Genomic DNA, 19,207 nt, shown 5'->3' with positions numbered 1-19,207 from the left:
TTCAGTGAATCTTTCTTTGTATCAAGAATCATTTGATAGAAAAATTCACATGCTAATAGTTTTTATATTTATTGGTAATATTCAATTCTTCATTTTGTGCGTCTATTCAACCCCTGGAAGTGATTTTTGAAATTTTCAAAAAACTAAAAGCTCTACTCATCATAACTTTTTAAGACGAGTAATTTGAGACCAAAAACATATTTTTATCTATTATCTTTAGTTCTCTGCGAATTGTGAAAAAGGGGCGATTTTTGCGGTCACTCTTTGACTACAGAATTTTGTTATACAAATTGCAGAGAATATAACGCTTAAAGCACCCTGTATATTCCCCCACATTTGACCGTGAAGGCAAACAAAAATTACACTTCTCTCAATAGACGCACTAATTTTACTTAACTGTATAATTAATCTCTATGTCAACGTAATCTACTGGCAGGATATTTGAGAAAACATTGTGCCAAAAAGTAAAGTTAAATTATTAATCCAAGGATTCCCAGAAATCTTTCCAACTCGTTTACGTTATTTGTGTCTTCTACGACGCATTGATGCATTCACGTAAACATATTATTGTATGACAAAATACAATGAAACATTTTATTAAAAAAAAAAAAAATTACAATGAAAACTAACTTAGTACTCGCAACGTACAGTAAGACAAACAAATACAAATCTTTATTAACAAATAAACCATCTATGCACCTATTTATTTCCATAAATAAAAAAACTAATCCTTTTTATTACTTAAATATGTTCCTACATATAAATACGGAAACTTATGTAACTATTACATATACGTGATTAAAACAAGTCACGAAAATACAGTTAATAATTATTAACTCTATATGTACTTTGTTCGAGTCAAAGCACTACCTCCTCCAGTGGGGTCCATCATTCTATCCCAGTTTGTGTGACCCACAATGAACCCAATTGCCCTCATCTTCTTCTGTTCCCTCTGTTCCTCCAAATCGGCCCACCGAACCTAAATATATTCGAAATATCACTGATGATTGTTTTATAAATACTATATGAATAGAGATTTCAGAATTAATTGGTTAAAATTTAACATGCCTTCAATTTAAATTAAAGCAATATGCATACCCTCTTCTGGCCTTGTTTTGTTGGTTTAGTGGGTTCCCAGTCGTCTTCCACTTGAAGGTACTCTTCCATGGTTCGGGACGGTCGCAAAGGTTTGCTGACTCCATCGAGCTTGGCTGGAACAGAAAACAAACCATTAATACATTTACAATGATAGTTTTTCAGTTACCACTGGTCAAAATTAAAAAATATCCATAAATGTGGTGTCTAATAAACATGTACAAATTTTAGAACAATGTTCGTTAAAAACTGTGAACCTTATGAAGTCTATTCCTGCTTCTTACGTCTTTGAAATAATTCAAGCGTCTAAAACGTATTTATTCCAAATGTAGAATTCTTGTGCAGGTTATTTGTCTGTTAAATGTTGTAATGTCGTTCAAAAATATTTAACCCCTTAAGTGGTTAAATGGATATATATATGCGAATTTGTAATTATTTTCTAATAGTTATGACGGATATGTTCGCGATCCAATTCTTATGGATAATAGGACTATATTCACCCTTAAAACTACAGTTACACATAAAATATTCCATATTTTTTTAACAGTCTATCGAAACTTTTAATTGTAGAAATGGGTTGCACCATGTTAAAAGGAGGCGTTTATCAAATGGTCGCAACTCAAACTTAAGTGAAAATTCCAATAAAAATTCTCATGATTCGTCATTCATCTTACAAGTTTTATCGCTTTCCTTATGGTTGAGGTAAGTATATGCATAGGTGAAGAATATAGTGAATATGGTGATATTTAATGTAATGGCATTGCCGCATGCCAGTTAAGAGGTCAATAAAAATAACAAAGAAGGATAACACGGTAAAATGCAATTAAAACATTTATCAAAAAAATTATTTTTTTCCAGCGAGGATTAAACCTTAGAAACTAAAATATGCTTTAGTTAAAATTCGTCATAATATGACAATATTGTTTAAAACACCAACACATTCAATAAATAAATTTTCAATTGATGGAAGAATATATATTTAAACAATACCACCATTTCATATTGCATTTGTGTTCATTAAATATGCTAAACATGAATAAAAATTTATTTCAATTCAGACAATTGATATTAATAATCAATATCTTTGTATTTATAACCTGAAATATTCTAAAATATTTTGAAAAAATAAACAGTGTGACAATGTCTTAAACTCGTCTGAAAACTACTGAAATTCAAATTGGTCAATAGCCGTAATGGATGTAACAAAACTGTTACATTAATCGAAAGAGTGTGCTACTTACAACATGTTTGTATAGAATCAACATACAACAATGTATGTTTCCTAGTGTCAAGATGTAAAGCAATCAATGACATCAAATTCCAACAATTTTGTATATAAAAATAGTTGCATTTGATTAAGTTAAAAGGAAGTTCAATATATGAGAGAAAATTAATAAATAACAGCAATTGCATAATAGCATTATAAGAGATCTTTCAGAAATTGTTTCTATTCTATTCTTCGTCACGTCTCCCTGCTTTATAACACACCTGTTCTCAAACTTGCAAATGTCCCATATAGATAAGTTTTAGATCTCTTTTGGGATATCAGTGGTCACTTCTGAGAAAAACATAAGTTGCGACTAATTCTGGATATAGTGATGTATATATATGCTAGTCAATAAGATAAAGCGAGTGATATGATCAAAACGTTCACTCGAAAAGAGTATTATTGTCTTACAATGTCCTTTCCCATGCTAGTACGTTATACGAGATTTCAAAATTTCAGGTGTCACAATATCCACCATACTGTTCGAATATTGCACCATCAGATCTTCATTTGTTTGTTTACAAACGATGAGACAATTGAGGTGGTGCTTAAATATTGCACCAAAATGTTTTTTTGTAATAGGCATTCACAACTTATAGACTTTAAGATATTATAAAGCATGAAGACTATGTTAAAAAATAGACATATACAATTTATTACCAATCTTCCAATAACAATGTTATTAAAACAATTTTTGTTATTTAATTCCTTCCCACCTGTTCCTATGAAGGTTCGAATTTGTTTCTTAATGAAATATGCTATTTTTATGCTTAATTTAAATATATTCACCTCAAATTTTATATTTATAAATATTTACGTTTATAAAACCTTTATTTACTTTTAAGGTGTCAAAATTTTTTCCAATATTGATAAGAAAATGTAAAATTTAAGCAGTTTCTGTAAATAACAGAATCAAAATTATAGATCTGTTGAATAAAAGCAAACGTAATGGTGTGAGATTATACAGCAATTGTATGGTAAATATCCATTTGGAATATATTACCATTTCAGCAAATAATATTGATTGTAATTACACAATAAAAAAATATACCAACGTAAAACTTACCTTTTTCCAATGGCCTCTTGTATTTAATATATAACATTTTCTAGTAGCAGCAAATATTAAATAAATTAAAAAATATCTAACAGTAGATTTTTGTTGCTCTAGCAAAAATGCATAAATAGAATGAGTCCACATGGAAACTTTATCATTCTATGTCATCTACAATTTTGAATTCCACAAAGACTTTTGGCGAATAGAATGTTAATATTTCTAAGATTAAGAAATAAGAGTTTCCAACATATAGATGATAAAAAAAATCACTTAGTAAACGAAATACAGCTTAAAGTAATTCCGTTTGTTAATGATATGATAATAAATATGTTATCCTCATACTGACAAGGAATATTTTGCAATAAAAAATAATTTCTCAATAAAATTGTTGTTTCTAAATTATTGCAAAAAAATGTAAAAGGCAATTTCTTGTCAAAAATTATGGTGGTGGCATATGAACATTTTTATAAAATTCCTCCTTATGGAGATATGCTTATCCACAGGTGACAGAGATTAGGCTTTTATTTTTTTACAGAAATGAAAATCAGTCTCCCACTCATACTTATAATATTTTTTATTCTATGATGTCTCTGAAAAGGGGCTGAACGGAACATCACTTAATTGTTTACTAGAACTTATAAGAACAAATAAAAAATATATTTTTTAAAAGCTGATTCATCTAAATATATTTTTGTCTGATATTTTTTCCAAGACATAATTTTTAAGAAGCAAAAAAAAACTCTGTATGTATAATTACATTCCAATTAATTTGTAATATACATTTAGTAGGTGGCTGTAAACTTTCATTAATGCATTCACATGAATAAAAAACATACTGCATTTTGGAAAATGTTTAAAAATAACAATAAATGGAAGTGACCATGATTAGCCATGATTAAACGTTTTTGTCATTGACTATTATACATAAAGGTAATTTTTATTTTTATTTCCTTTAAAAAAGTTTTAGAATAAAATACAAGAGACACAATGTTTTTAAATAGCTTATTAAAAAACATTTTTATTAGCTCACAATGTACTAAAAAAAAATTAAATGGTGGTCACTAATTTCCACCCCCTTACAAAGACATCAGAGAATGTTAAATATAAAAAGTAAAAGTAGAAAATGTATCCCAAATTTCATTTCAATAACTTAACTACAGTTTAAGAAACAAGAACCCAATATGCGCTACCTCCTTTAGAGCAATGTAATCCTAAGAAAGGAAATGAATTAAAAATGTTTATAGGAAAGACACCCTAAGTTTTGGACAAGAAATCACCCCCAAATTCTTTGAGCACCAATTTAAAAACACCTTATAAAAAAGAAATGTTTCTTAAAAATATACTAATCATAATGCATGAAATAGTTGTTTTTGGCATAAATAGAATCTATATATCTGAGAACATAAGAACGCATAAAGAAAAAAATATAAAATTGTATAAAAACCAAACTTAAAGATAGAACCTTATTTTAATAGGCCTCAATTGTAATTAAAAATAATGAAATTCAGCATTAATATTGTCCAACAATATTTGATAAAATGAATATGGAGCTGATAGAATGGAAAATTAAATTAAAGCCATCCAGTGTTTGCCGAATTACAATATGACTTGTAACGTGTTTAATACAGTGTGATAATTATTTAGTAACCCAAATATTATGGCGTGTTATTTAAATTTACATTGTGTTGACTTTAATTGAAAACAAATTATGTTTCCAATTTGTAAAAAAACTTAAATTTGGTTTCGCAAAAGAGAGGGATAATGGCGCAATACAACTTTGAAAAAAACGCTTTGGAAACGGTCCGTGATCCGTTCATGAAGAGAAGAGCGCGAGTAACTTTCCGAAATAGAAAGCAGAAGCTGATTATGCATAGCGCAAAAATATAATGTCGCTATAACATTATTTTTTTAGCTTTTACTAAATTGTGTCTCACAAGAGAGGCGAGGAGAAATTGTTCGGTGAGGCTTTTTAAATATGTATAAAAAATAAAAAAAATGTCGATAACACAAAAAAAGACAAACTAGGTTGAAATGTAACGAGTCTGCAATGGGCACTCACAAAAGCTTTTGTGGCTTTAAACGAATTCTCGAAAACGCAAGTCCGCATATGGGTGCTTGATCAAATAAACAAAATAATAAAACTGAAGAATTCCAGTCCACAAAATGTATGTGTAAAGCAGTGAATAAATAACCTTTCCCGTGACGAAAAAAATAATATCAAACCCTTAACCTTTCGCGCCTGTAATAAATTTTGCAAAAATCAAAAATGATGTCATTACAAATAAAAACCAGTTGATAGTATAAAATAATGTGACTAATAAGTTTCACTTTGTACACTTGTGATTGTTGAACTTACCGAGATTATTAATAGAACAGTCGAATGTGTCCCATTTGCTTCTCATGTCATCCTGAGGGATACTGAATTTTTAGTATAAAGTTCAAGACAATACTAAATATTAAATTAAAAAAATTGGTTGCTGTGAAAAGAACATTATTATATAGACATATAACATTAAAAAAAAATTGTTCATCCACCATTCAAGTAGAACCTAGCTACAAATTATTTCAAAATTCATTAGTTTTTTTTTACGTTGGCTCGGACTTACCTCAGGGACCTCTTCAACTTTAGTCTCCACCACCGGCTGTTCTACTTCTTCCATTTCCACATCTGTTATAGCAGACTGTAAAAATCCGGATGCGTCTATTGTTGGATGATGATTTGGAGTTGGTTCCCATCCCGCTATGCACTCCTCGATTTCCGCTTCGTTTCTATTGTGGATATTACGTTTTGTACACAACGTAGGATCCAGATCCAACTGACATATGTACACCTAAAACATAATATTAGGTAAAAAACACTGCAATGTTCTTAACATTATTTCAAAGAAAACATGTAATTAATAACGTCAATTTTAAGTATTTAATTTGAATGTTACGTTTACACTAACCTGAAAACCGTTTTGTTTTGCGAAACTCCACATCTCTCCGAAATACTTTACTTTGTCATTTATGTTATCGACTATAATGAAAGGGAAATAACCGTCCGTTATTGTTTTCTTAAATGATTTTATGAAAGACTGTCTGTAAGATTCCTCCATTTCTGCTTCATACTCATACACCATCTCTTTCACTTTAACCTTTTTACCATCTTCGATCACTTCTTTTTCATGTTCAACCATGAAATAATCATCCAGTGATAAAATTCTTGGAGCAGATCCCCCATTTTCAACCTGAAATGAATTAAATTCAGTACTGGACATTATTTTTTTAAATACATTTAATTACCTCCTTGTCCTTTATAAGTTTCGCTAAATAGGTTTTCCCGCTACCGGGAGGCCCTCTTAAAATGATGACAATACGTGGCGGTCGATGAAAACGTCCCGGTGAGTTAATTATATCTTCTATCATTGTAATTTCATTGAAATTAGCAGGATTGGGTGGGTTGCTTAAGATGGGACTTCTACTTCTGCCTCTCATCTCACGGCTTTGTTGGTGTTTCTGCAATTCGGTGCTTTCAAAATTCATTTCCTCATCAGAGAATTCCTCAAACTCTTTACTACTAATTTGCTTGGAATCGTTCCTTTTTGAATTATACCTGTCATCATCATATCTATTCCTAACGTCCCCTTTTGGCTCTCTATCAAAGATGTCTTCGTCTTTATTAAACGGTCTTTTCTCTCTTCTTGCATAGCCATCATCTGTTCCTTTCAGATTTCTTTCAAAACGATCATTTTCTTTACTAAAAGACCTTCTTTCCCTTCTGCTACGACTTTCAAACTCATTTGCAAACCTCCTGCCTCTATCTTCATAAAGTCTATTGTGTGTGTTAAAGCAATCATCTAAAATATCTGATTGTCGTTCTTCTCGACGTATCTCCCTGGAATTTCCTGGATATCTATCTGGTGCGGACCTTTCCAAGTTCAAAGGCCCTCTAGAAGCTAAAGGGTCAAATTCTCGAATAAATTTCACAGATTCAGATAACCATTTAGGTCTCTGAGGTACAGGGATTCGGTTTAGAGGCTTGTGACGATAATCAAACATGTGGATAGGCTCGATAACAACATCCGGTTCGGCTAAAATCCAATTATAAATAATTAAGTATAAAAGACGGAATACCATAATTTGTTTTAAAAATAATTTAATTAAATCTGTCGCATTCTATTAATCCAAATGAGATTATTAATTAATTTATGAACTAATTGACAAATGTAAAATGTCAGTGATGTGTACAGGTCAATAAATCAAATAAAACACTTACTTGTTCTCTGCGATTTATGTTCGTAATCTATCACAGTGGCAGGTTCAAAAATTGGTTCCTCCTCAGGAACAGGCTTTGGAGGTTCTGTAGGTATATCCATTAGGCGCGGCGGTTGCGGTCTTTGCGCGGGTTGGTTACCTTGTCCTTGCTGTTGGCTATGACGTGGAAGATCTGGATTTTCATCATCATCGTTAAACATCTCATGATACTTTTCATAATCTTCGTCTTCATTATAATTTTCAAAATCATTATAGTCTCCCTGATCATAGGTGTCCTTAGCAAAATCTTCATCATATCTGTTTTGTTCATTGAAACCGCCTGATCTATTAAAGTCATTACCGAAGTTACCTCGTCTATCATCAAAATTATTACCACTTCCAAAGTTATTAGATCTCAAATTGTTAGAAGAATTGCCACCGTATTTAAAATTATTTTCTTTAGAAAAATTATCTTGCCTGGTGTTAAGGTTACCGCGATTAAAACTTTCATTATGAAAGTTATTTCCTCTGTTAAAGTCGTTGCGTTTAAAATTTTCACCTTGATTATACAAATTGGGATTTTTGGAGAAATTTGCTGCTCCATTATCTGGTCGAAGAGGGCCAAATTTATTTCTATTTTCAGACAAACTTATACCAAAACTAGGATCCTTAGAACCAAATTTGTTTCTACTATCCGACATATTTCCCCCGAAAGTAGAGTTTGGGCCTAACCTATTACGGTTGTCAGACATGTTTGGATTAAAACCAGGTTCACCTGGATCCAATCTATTTCGGTTGTCCATCATATTTGGATTAAAACCAGGGTCATTTGGACCGAACTGATTTCTCTTATTGGGCATAGTTAAGTTAAAACCAGGATCATTAGTTCTAACTGTACCGGGGCCAAAGCCAGGTTTTAGAACTCCTCGGTCATTCTCTGATGGTGGTACTCCAAGGAATCTATTAGGAGGAGGTTTATTCAACTGACCTCTACCAAAGTTATTTGTACCATATCCTACATCTTGGTCACCAGTCCCCATCGTGAAGCTGCTACGAGTTTGATCATCAAAATTATTTACCGACTCCCGTTGTTGATAATTTTCACCGTGACTGGATCTCTCATCGTAGCTTTGATTTGACTGGTCATTACAAGGGGGCAAAGTTAGATGAGGTCCCTCATTATGCTGATATGTTGGTGGAGGAGCGTTAAAATTACCACAAGGAGGTGCTTCAGTAAATTGATGCGGTGGAGGTGGGGCACTAAAGTTATGTTCTAGAGGATATCCAGGGACAATATTTGACGTTGAGTTAGTGGCGGTATTTGGTCCAGGAGCAGATGGTGGATTTTGAGATACCATTGACAGCATACTTAAAAGTTTTTGGTCACCTAATATGGAATTGATTCCTTTTGAGATTGCATCAAAATCTGGCCCTTTTGTTGAACCCTCTTTCTCAGTTTTTTCTTTATCAATATCTACGATATCTTCCTTTTGAGGTTCATTTCCGTCATCTTTGACCAAATCTAATCCAGGTATTCCACCACTGGAAGAAAAAGAGGGTTTCAGGAAATCTTCACGAATTTCATCAGGTGGCATTTGAGGAGAATGCTTGAAATTTAAAGGTTCATTATTTTGATGTGGAAGAGGTTTGTTTGATAAATTTGGAGGATTATTAGTCAAATCAGGGGTAGTTTCTTGCTGTCTGATAGGAGACTCAATAGGAGGTTTAACTGGTGCAACAGGAGGACGAGTTGTTGTATCTACAACAGGCTGTTGAACATTGGACACTTGTGTATAGCCAGGTTTATGAACTCCAATAGAGGCACCACTCAAAGCCAATCTTTTCCTTCTCATTTGTTCACGTCGCTCCAATAAAGAATTCCGCCAAGATTCCCACTTCTTTTCGTATTCCAAGTACTGAGTTTTATCGGGATGGTTGGCATTTTGATCTTTCCATTTATTAAACTGAGCCTCCCAAGCAGCAAACTCCTTATCAAATTTCTTCTCAGCTTCAGAAAGTTCTTCTATATTAGGTTTAGGAGCAGGTTGTGTTTGCGGAGGTGGCTGATTATAGGACACATTTGGTGGAGGTTGACTTGTCCATTGATTTAGGTTTGATTTCTGGTTGCCCCACTGTTTTGATCTATCCAATAAAGGTCTTTTATTTTGTTCATTTTCAAAACCCTGCGGATAAGATCTTTTGTTTGAATTAGATTGCCATGCTTGTCTCTGATTGTATTGCTCGGCAGATTGGGAAGGCATTTGCATTTGTTGAGCACCTACAGGAGGAGGTGCAGTGGTAGAATAACCCGCATTACCCACTTTAGGAGGCATAGTTGAATAAGAAGCTATTGCAGATGGTTGATTTGCCGGCGGATCCTCCGGTGGTAACGGTGGTTTAGGTTCTGCTGGCAGTGGCGGAGGAACTCCTGTGTTCGGCATCGTTGGTAATGGGGGCTGTTGTGTAGTAGTTAATCCCTGGAGAGCACTTATAGATTTTTGGTACTAAAAAAATTATAGAATGTATTTGAAATACCTTTTATCCATTTATTTTATATATAAAAAAAAATTAAAGTACATAAATCAAAGATTAATCAGAAACAAGTATAATAACCTCAGCCCCATACTGTTGGTGCCATTGTTGATATTGCTGTTGCCACTGTGCCCATTGTTGCCAATTTTGTTGCTGTGCTTGTGCCCATTGTTCGGGACTATACTGGGCTAATCCAGGAGGCATAACTGCGGGAGCAGTATTAATTGGAGTCTGTATTAAACTTGATTGTACTGGAGCTGCCATAGCAGTGGGTATAGGGGCGGAGGATGCCGACCAAGTTGGCCAAGACATAGTTAACCTACAATGTATAACACTGTATTACATGAATTTTGTAAATGTTAAATTAATTTTAAATATTATTTACCTCTAACAATCTGGATATTTTGCAGAAATCTCCTCTATTCTCGCTATATTTACCTATAACTGTTAATCGTAAATGGAATAATAATTGGAAATAAATTGTGTACTGTCATTTTAGGAGTATCTGAGAAAAAATATACAATTTTTTATGCAGCTACCTTATACTCTTGGCCAGTTTTAGGGTTTTCATTATTAAAATATTTATGAGAAAATCTATGAATATGTGAAAGTTGGTTGCTTATTATCTTCACATCTTGTTTATTCTGGGAGTAATTATTTTAAAATAAAAAAAATCTGCTTTCCATTAATTCAGTTATGAAATGACATATGCAGGGTTCATATTTATATTATAACACATTCATAAATACGATGTTATATGAATTAGAAAAAAATATTTTTTACCTTTACTGATCGGTCAGAATTCTTGATATTTTTTTCTGCTAAATACGTTAGTGTTATTAGTTTTTAATCACTGATTAGAGCTGGCTAGTTACGACCTTTCCCAGCGGTACCTTGTTACAGCTTTTAGGGTTAAGCTTTTCATATGTTGTACATTACAATGAAAATTTTCATTTTACACAAAAAAAATATCTCTATTAAAATCACTTAACGCAGTTTCTGAGAAAAACGGAATTAACTGTCCCACATTCAACCAGCTTCTACTTCTTGATACACCCCTGTATTGTGTCGGAAACGAATAAGCCGCACTTCAGGGGTAGCTTCCTCCTCCAACTTAGATGAAATTACCTTAGTACAATTTCGCTGGCTTAAAAAGTTAATGTTAGTATTAATTAAATCAAATACAATTTTTTTAAGGGCCTATAACGTTTTAAGTAAGCAAAATTATACTGAGGTATCTTATCTAAATCGTTTTATTTTCTTACCCTTGTAGTATGGCCCATGCGTTTCTGGGCACCCTGTATGTTAAATAATAAAATCTGATTGACTTTGTAACAGTAAATTGGGTAGTTCTCAAAAATTGTATGTTTCCAGCTATATCAACAAGAGTACTTTTTTATGTAAAATGAATATATTACAATACATGACATATCCTGTAAAGAACTTAACCTTAAAAATGGTTTGTCATACAATGTAACAGGGGAAACATTGTAGTTAACCAAGTCTAGCAGATGGTTAAAAAGTAACAACACTAACGTATGTAGCACTTTCATCTACACCAAATTTCAATGCATTTCAATATTATTTGAAAATATATGGCTAAAATTTGACTTAAAAAAAATCCTTTATCTTAGAAACAAAAGACCCATGGTCAAATGAAAAAACATTCTTAGTTTTCAATGTTCTATCAGTCTCTTTTTTCAAAACACTCTCGATGTCTATTACGTTAGATAATTTAGATTTCATGTAATTGGTTTCTATAAAAATGCCCTGTTGTGCCAAATTCAGTTGAGTACAAACACATACCTACAGGTATTGCAACTTTTTTCAGTCAATCACCTTTTTTAAATGGAACACAGTATATTCTTTAACATATTTCAACATAGCGCTTTCTTAGCATTACAGTAATATAATCTAAGTTGTTAGGTTTATCTCTAATGATAATATAATGTGTATATGTAGTAAATATGTCCAAAGGAGTGTGCCATAAGCATGATATGCAGCAAAGAGATATCAGTTACCAACACTTTATGTTTACGAGGCACTCTTTTAGACTTATTTTCCTTATTATTAGAAATAGATCTATCAAAACTTATATAACTGAAATCTTAAGAAAGCACAATCACTATATCCAAACATGTAAAAATATATGTAGGTGTTTCATTAAAAAAATTTAAACTGATTTTTGTTTATACACTTTTTGGGATTAATTTATTTAATGAATCCAAATGACAATAAGGGAAAGCACAAAACTTTTGTTGATGTATATCTTTCTTTTCTCTACTTTGGGAGGCATAGTTGAATAGGAAGCTATTACAGATGATTGATTTGTCAGTGGATCTTCCAGTGGTAACGGTGATTTTGTATAACTCGTCTTTTTTTTTTAATTTTCATAATAACCTCTATGCAGGTGTCAAAATATAAATAAAAACACTGTACATAACTGGTAGGTTTTTTGAGGTTTTTAAAATACAGTTCAGAAACTAATTCTAAATATAATACTAAGTAAATAAATCATCATGGTTAAAATAAATAGTAAGTACAGAATTATAACTGAAACAGCCAATTTGCAGTAAGCGGTAAAAAAATATTCTGAATAAAGTAAATATTGTAAGAATCTAAACATCAGTCCAAAAATATTTATTGTACCACATAGAAAAAGGATAATTTTTCTCATATATCAAAAATGACAAATAAATTATAGAAGATATTTAAACTAATACAAAATTTTATAATGTATTAATATAAATTTTCTACTAATTGCAGTAATCAAGATTCCAGTACAAATATATTTTGTGATATACTCTGTATTCTGGAATTTTATATGCATATATGCATATGCATATACACAAATAATTAAAAAAGAAATGATTTTTTGAGAGATTAGATTATTTATTTTTTTACTCGACTTGATTTTTGTGATTTGTTTATCAGTCAGTCTTAGTTAAATGCCTCCATTATTTCTGGCCAACTACAATATATGAATAAATTATGAATTAAAAATTGAACAATGTATTTAAAATTTGAAGGTCAGTTTCAATATGAATTCAATTATAAAATTAAATATATATATATTAAAAAATATACAATTTACAACTATGACGATGAATGCACTAAAGTGTGGAAAAAATAAAATACTTTAGCAATTTGATTATAAAACTATAACCATCCTATAAAATATTTCACATGTATTATCCCAATTAGATCATTGTCTAGAGTACACAGGTATGAAACATGTATACAATACAAATATAAATGTTATATTGTGTTTAAGAACCTATAAAATAAAGTGATAATCATTGCCCATTTTAAAATGGCATATGGATTTATTATCTAAAATTTAGATTCTAAATGAACCTTTATAATTTATTCTGACATGTGCTAAGTGTCATAACAGAAATTTACGCTTAGAATATTGTCATTATAACATAATATTTTATGTAACCGTTCTATAAAATTTCATATTTGGGATTTTAAACTAACAATAGAAAAAAGAGAAAATAATAGAAAATTTCAATACAAAACGTATATTTAACTTTTTAACTTAGAAAGTATAACAATATGAATAAATGAGAATATTTATTTGTGGATGTATTATAAAAAATTAAGCATGTGAAAATCATCACTATTGTCATCATCTGCGAAGGGACTATCGTGACGAATATGAAAATTAACAATATATTCGGCATTAGCTCTCTGCACTGATATCGCAAAAGGATCTGTAGGATGAAACGTAAATGCTACTAAACGTCTTACGGTGGAAGTTGAGGAACGTATTGTGCCAGCATATATTTTGAATTTCAGATATCCTGAGTCCCTCGCATAAAACCTAATGGGGTGTTCTCCACAAGCTTTCGGTCTTTCCATGACAGATACCCATTTATCATCATAGCTAAATAGAGATAAATCTAAATATGGAGAGTTGCTGTACGATTGTGCACTAATAGGCAACTGTGCCAATAATCTTTTTGTTGCTTCCGTTTTTCCACCGAACTTTGCATTAACAATAGTCTGTTTAAATCTCTGCTGCAACAAACGAGCATATATGTTGTTTGAAGGGCTACACGTGAATTGAGTTCCATTGTAAATACTTGCATTCCGGAATAAGTCACAGAAATTTTCAAACAAATCAAGAAGTTGTTTTGAGGTATTCTCATACACTGCGAGGATCTTACTTGTCTTCATATCATATACCACAAAAAATTGAGGCTGACTATTGACATCGGTTGACTTTAGAGTTACAACGTCCTCACTAGCATATTTTATCAGCAGATTATTTTCATCAAGCAACTGCATCTTCCACATCTTTAACGAGTTAAAATTGTCAAAGTAGTGATAAAATTTCCTCAACTCCGTGGGATCATTAGTCGTTTTGCTTATCATATCAGCACGCTTATACAAAAAAGTTAAGAGCCTGTGCTTTAGCGAATTTATGCAGACTTCTCTGAATGCTCTTTCTGAAGGATATATAGAATTGTAAAAATAGCAGTCATCCTCAAAACAAAATCGGCCAATTTTCTTTATATCGACAAACATTCCGTCCAGAATCTGAAATATATGAATTATCTGATGCTGCACAGACAACACTGCAAGTGTATCTCTGTACAAGTATAATCCTTGATTGTGAGACAAAAAAATTTTGTCCACTTTAAACTGCCTTGTGTCACAAAGTTTTCCCAAATAAAGATCTACCAAGTGAAGCGTGTAATCTTCTAGTGGACTCTGGAGGTTTGGTGTAACTGATTCATTGTTGGTGTAAATTTCATAAAAATGTGGTCTGATTTCATCTGGTATAAAAGATGCTGACCCGATTATTACATACCTTCCATCCTCACTGAACAGACTGCACTCTCTATTTAACTGTTCCGCTCCCTTTGCTACATTTACACGAAATTTCAACTGAAAGAAACGTTCGAATATTTTACTTTTGACTTCGAAGCGTTTTCTATCATTGTTTCTGTCTTCAATACAATAGAGTAGATCTGCAGCAGCTGCTGGTCCCTTGTAAGTGTACACCTCAAGAGAAGTTTGGTCTGCAGAAAATGCTATGAAGTGTTTGCCATCGGGGCTGAATTTTCGTAAAAAACATGGTGGCTTTTCTACGTTTATCACAGTAAAATTGGGAAATACGTTTTGGTAGAATTGTCTTGCACAATGAAAATGGGTACCTGGATGTTTATAAGAGTACATCTGTCTATTGTTTAATCTGATTACAATATTTTGAGAAGACGATTTTTTGCTTTTAAAAATTTGTTCCATATTTTCATATCTGTATAAACTTTATTTTAAATTACTACCTCTAGCGTGGCACTGCCATCTGCAGATCCTTTATTTAATATTGCCAATAAAGCTAGCCTGTTACATCTGTAATAAAATACTTAAAGTAATTTTTAAGGAATGTTTGAAAATTTAAGATGGAATTTTACATTTGCCTTAGCAATTATTTATGTTAATATAAAAATATAGTTATATATAAATTTTAACGGCAAAAACAATTGCCCAAATATGTTATTAAGTCTAACTAAAAAGTAAGCCGTTTTCACTAAAATGTTTTAAGATTATAAATATTCATTAATATTTTATTTATAGAAATATTATTATAACAGACAGACAGACCTATTGTTAAATAAATAAATGTAAATATACAAATATGGCTAATTTCGACTGCCATATTTAATAATTTACTTAATATTGGTGTACATGCTCAAAACGCACGGAAATGGATGCCCGAATTCACATTCTTCTTTCAAATATGTTATAAAACTATTAGTAACACTAGTGGTAAATACTAATGATAGCAAAATATTTACAAAGAGCTATTTAAAACAGAAAGTGTCATTCGTAATTCATATGGATTGGGAAATGACTTAATTTTTTTTTTTAATTTTGGAATCTTGAAATATCATTTCCTGAACTTCAGTTCTGCTTGATTCGAAACAGTTTGTGCTTTTAGTTTCAAAAAATTAAGTATGCCTGAGGAAAAAATGTAAAATTTTTCTCATTAGTAAGATTCCCTGTTTGTGAAAGATATGACAAACTGTTTTCAAAGAACATTTTTAGAATGAAAAATAGAGTAAGAGTGCAAAATTTATATGTTCTAACTCCAATTCGTTGACTTTCATTTTTTAACAGGATTGATATATGTAATCTCCTATAACACTATGAATGATATATGGAATGTCCTATAACACTAGGAATGAAATCAAACGTCTGTTTAATTACTGATAAATGTCACAGAAAACTGTTAAAAAATATTAAAAAAAAATCAATAAACCAAAGTATGTATAACACTGCAATTTGGTATCATTCTTATTCAGTTTTTCATTCTGAATAATAATTCTTAATAACATATCCCAAAAAATGGGGGCCTCACCAGTGAGAAAACTCAAATATTTGTACTCTCCAAAGCACACAAAATCTTTCAAAACTCAAATTATAGCAAAAATTAGTTTCTAATTAAGCAAACTTAAATCTCAAAAATGAAATTCCAATTTGATTTCTTTTGTTTTTACTAGAATCATTTCACACTAAAAATTTTACAAAAATTGATATAAGTTTTTTTGAAGGCAATGCTTCGTTTTTGTTTGATTCAATTACATTTTTTAATAACGACATCACAGAAAATAACATTATCAACATTTTTTTATAATGGAACACCCCATATACGTTTTTACTTTAATAGAATATTCTTTGATAAAAAGTGATATAAAAATTGACAGATTAATTTCTAATAAGATATAAAAAAAAGATACCATAACAGTCATATGAGAAACTAATAATAATCTCCAACACATTACTGCTATACTATCTTTGTTACTATCAGAGATAACCTATTAACTCTTAATCACAGTAGTTGTAAGGAAATATTCTATTCATATCCATAAACATATAAGCGATATTCTTATAAAATAAATGCATATAATATCAATTAGAACCACAAAGATATTTTAATAAAAAAAATATAACAAAAATTTAAAAACAAATATGTATAGATTGTTTACAGTGCATTTATAAAGCTAGTTATGAACTCAATATATAGATGTTTTTTTAACGTTTAGATAGTTTTTATTTTTAGTTAGGCGTTTATTACAATGGTCTTATAATACAAAAGGGATTTCAAAAGCAGTTAATCCATTTCAGAAATCTTTTACAGACGAACCTATATGCTGTTAAAATCACTGTGCTTGCGCTTTTTTCCCAAAAAAAATGTTTGTTTATCAAATTTATGTGTTACTGTATGATTCAGAATTTCAGTAATTATTTATTCTTATCATTGCATACTTCTATTATAACATAATTAATAATACATACAAAACATAGGAATTATTATTTTTTTAGTATTGTAGGCATTGACAACCTTAAATTGATATCCCCCTTAGGATGCTAAATTGGAAGCAATGCCATACAGCACAGTAAATGAGAATATATTTATTAAATTTATATTTAAATAAATGTATTCTAATGAGCTGTGCTGTGATGATTTCTCATTTGGCATTCTAGTGCAATATCTACTTAATAGAGAATTATGCAGGATTTTAAAATTTGAAATTATATTCCCTCTTCTCCTTTGTAGAAAAACTTATGCGAGTTATTTTCAATTATATAATGACTCACATAAGTTGACCATTTCTTTTAACTAGTAGAAGTGAGTCCTAAATGAGAGAATGCCCCCACTTACTAGTATCATTCAAATTTGATTCTTTTCAAAGATTTACCTATATCATTCCAATAATTAAAAAAACAATTTATATTTATTCCTTGGAAAATTCAGAATTTCAAATTATAAGTATCTAAATTTATATATAACTAAATCTTAAATAAGATCTACATAATAGCGTATACCATGCTATCACGTGATAATACCGCATCACGCAACAAATCTCTAATTCAAGTAGCCTAGTGTTGAACATGTATAGTGTATTGCTATTTTTAATATTTCTGGCAGGTATGCCAGATATTTAGTTTTAACGTGAGATTGATTAAAAATGTACAAAATTTTCATTTTTCTTAGATGAACATTCTTTTACATAACTGAGTCATAAAAGAAACCACATCATTTTTATCTGTACTCGGTTGCTTGTAAAAGGAAAAGGAAAGCACCTTATAGATTTTCTACTTTATACATTTTCTAAGAATTAAAACATCTTCATATTCTCAATATGTGCAGCATAGAAGTTACTGTGATAGTGTTTGAATCTTTAGAACTGGGACCACCCTGGTGCAAATAATTTCTTATTGTGAAAATTTATAAGATTCTTAAATTTAACAGAAAACTTCATTCAACATAACATCAAGTAGATAGTTTTGCGTCACTTATATTGATAATAATTTTGTCAAATAATAATAATTGCATTAAGACTGCAACAGAATTCTATACTTAGCAGGGCTAAGTAGGTGTGTACTTACTAAAAATCCAAATAATATTAACCAAAACCAAATATTTTATTTAAAAACATATATTAAATTATTAAACAATAATGAAAAGTCAAATATACAAAAACTACTTTTTATCTCAACCTATTTGATATGCAGAATGTAAAAGAATCTTACCTTCGTTTTCAAATTAAAGGTCTGGCAGGGGTAGTGTTAACAAATTATCTATAAAAAAATTGTTACGAGAATATAGCAATAAATCTTTACATCTGAATTACATACCTTAACTTAAGATATTCTTAAAATGGTAAACTTATTCACTTTCCTCAAAAAATGCTGACAATTCAGCACTAAACATCATTAAAATGAAACAGCCATCTTGTTTACCGCTGATCAATGAGAATGAGCATCAGCATCACAGACCAATGACCAATGAGCGTTTGGTTTGAGTTATTTGAGTTGGTTCATAGAAGTCTGTGGTTCATGCAGAAAAACGACTGCGTTCATAATCAGACCCGGTCATGGAATGCGCAACCCCAGATTAGTCCATATTTTGTGGTGCAACTCGATTATCGTCTTATCAACACACGGTCTCTTTACGGACCGTGCTATCAACAACTTGCAGTATAAAACATATAATAGAACTTGCA

General features: G+C 30.9%; 2 protein-coding genes across 4 annotated transcripts; both read right to left on the bottom strand.

Annotated features, from left to right (window-relative positions):
* Window positions 1-716: 716 nt before the first annotated feature.
* Window positions 717-18,977, bottom strand: LOC108911233 (YLP motif-containing protein 1). Of its 3 annotated transcripts, XM_018716111.1 has the most exons (11): window positions 18,840-18,977; window positions 18,735-18,782; window positions 10,570-10,628; window positions 10,266-10,503; window positions 7,675-10,156; window positions 6,702-7,489; window positions 6,365-6,646; window positions 6,023-6,247; window positions 5,773-5,824; window positions 1,099-1,211; window positions 717-979 (listed from the first exon to the last, which is right to left on the bottom strand). In XM_018716111.1, the coding sequence occupies exons 4-11, from the start codon at window positions 10,494-10,496 to the stop codon at window positions 839-841; spliced, it is 4,314 nt and encodes a 1,437-aa protein (XP_018571627.1). In that variant the 5' UTR covers window positions 10,497-10,503; window positions 10,570-10,628; window positions 18,735-18,782; window positions 18,840-18,977; the 3' UTR covers window positions 717-838. The 3 variants fall into 3 exon arrangements, with proteins under 3 accessions (XP_018571627.1, XP_018571629.1, XP_018571628.1); XM_018716113.1 differs by lacking the exon at window positions 5,773-5,824; XM_018716112.1 differs by lacking the exon at window positions 10,570-10,628.
* LOC108911214 (DET1 homolog) lies at window positions 13,779-15,374 on the bottom strand. The gene has a single exon (XM_018716087.1). It carries the CDS (start codon window positions 15,372-15,374, stop codon window positions 13,779-13,781), a length of 1,596 nt encoding a protein of 531 aa, XP_018571603.1.
* Window positions 18,978-19,207: the final 230 nt, after the last annotated feature.

Source organism: Anoplophora glabripennis, unplaced genomic scaffold (assembly GCF_000390285.2).
Source record: "Anoplophora glabripennis isolate ALB-LARVAE unplaced genomic scaffold, Agla_2.0 scaffold270, whole genome shotgun sequence".
Taxonomy (NCBI): domain Eukaryota; kingdom Metazoa; phylum Arthropoda; class Insecta; order Coleoptera; family Cerambycidae; genus Anoplophora; species Anoplophora glabripennis.
Note: the sequence above shows the minus strand (reverse complement) of the source record. Positions and strands in the feature narration are given on the sequence as shown.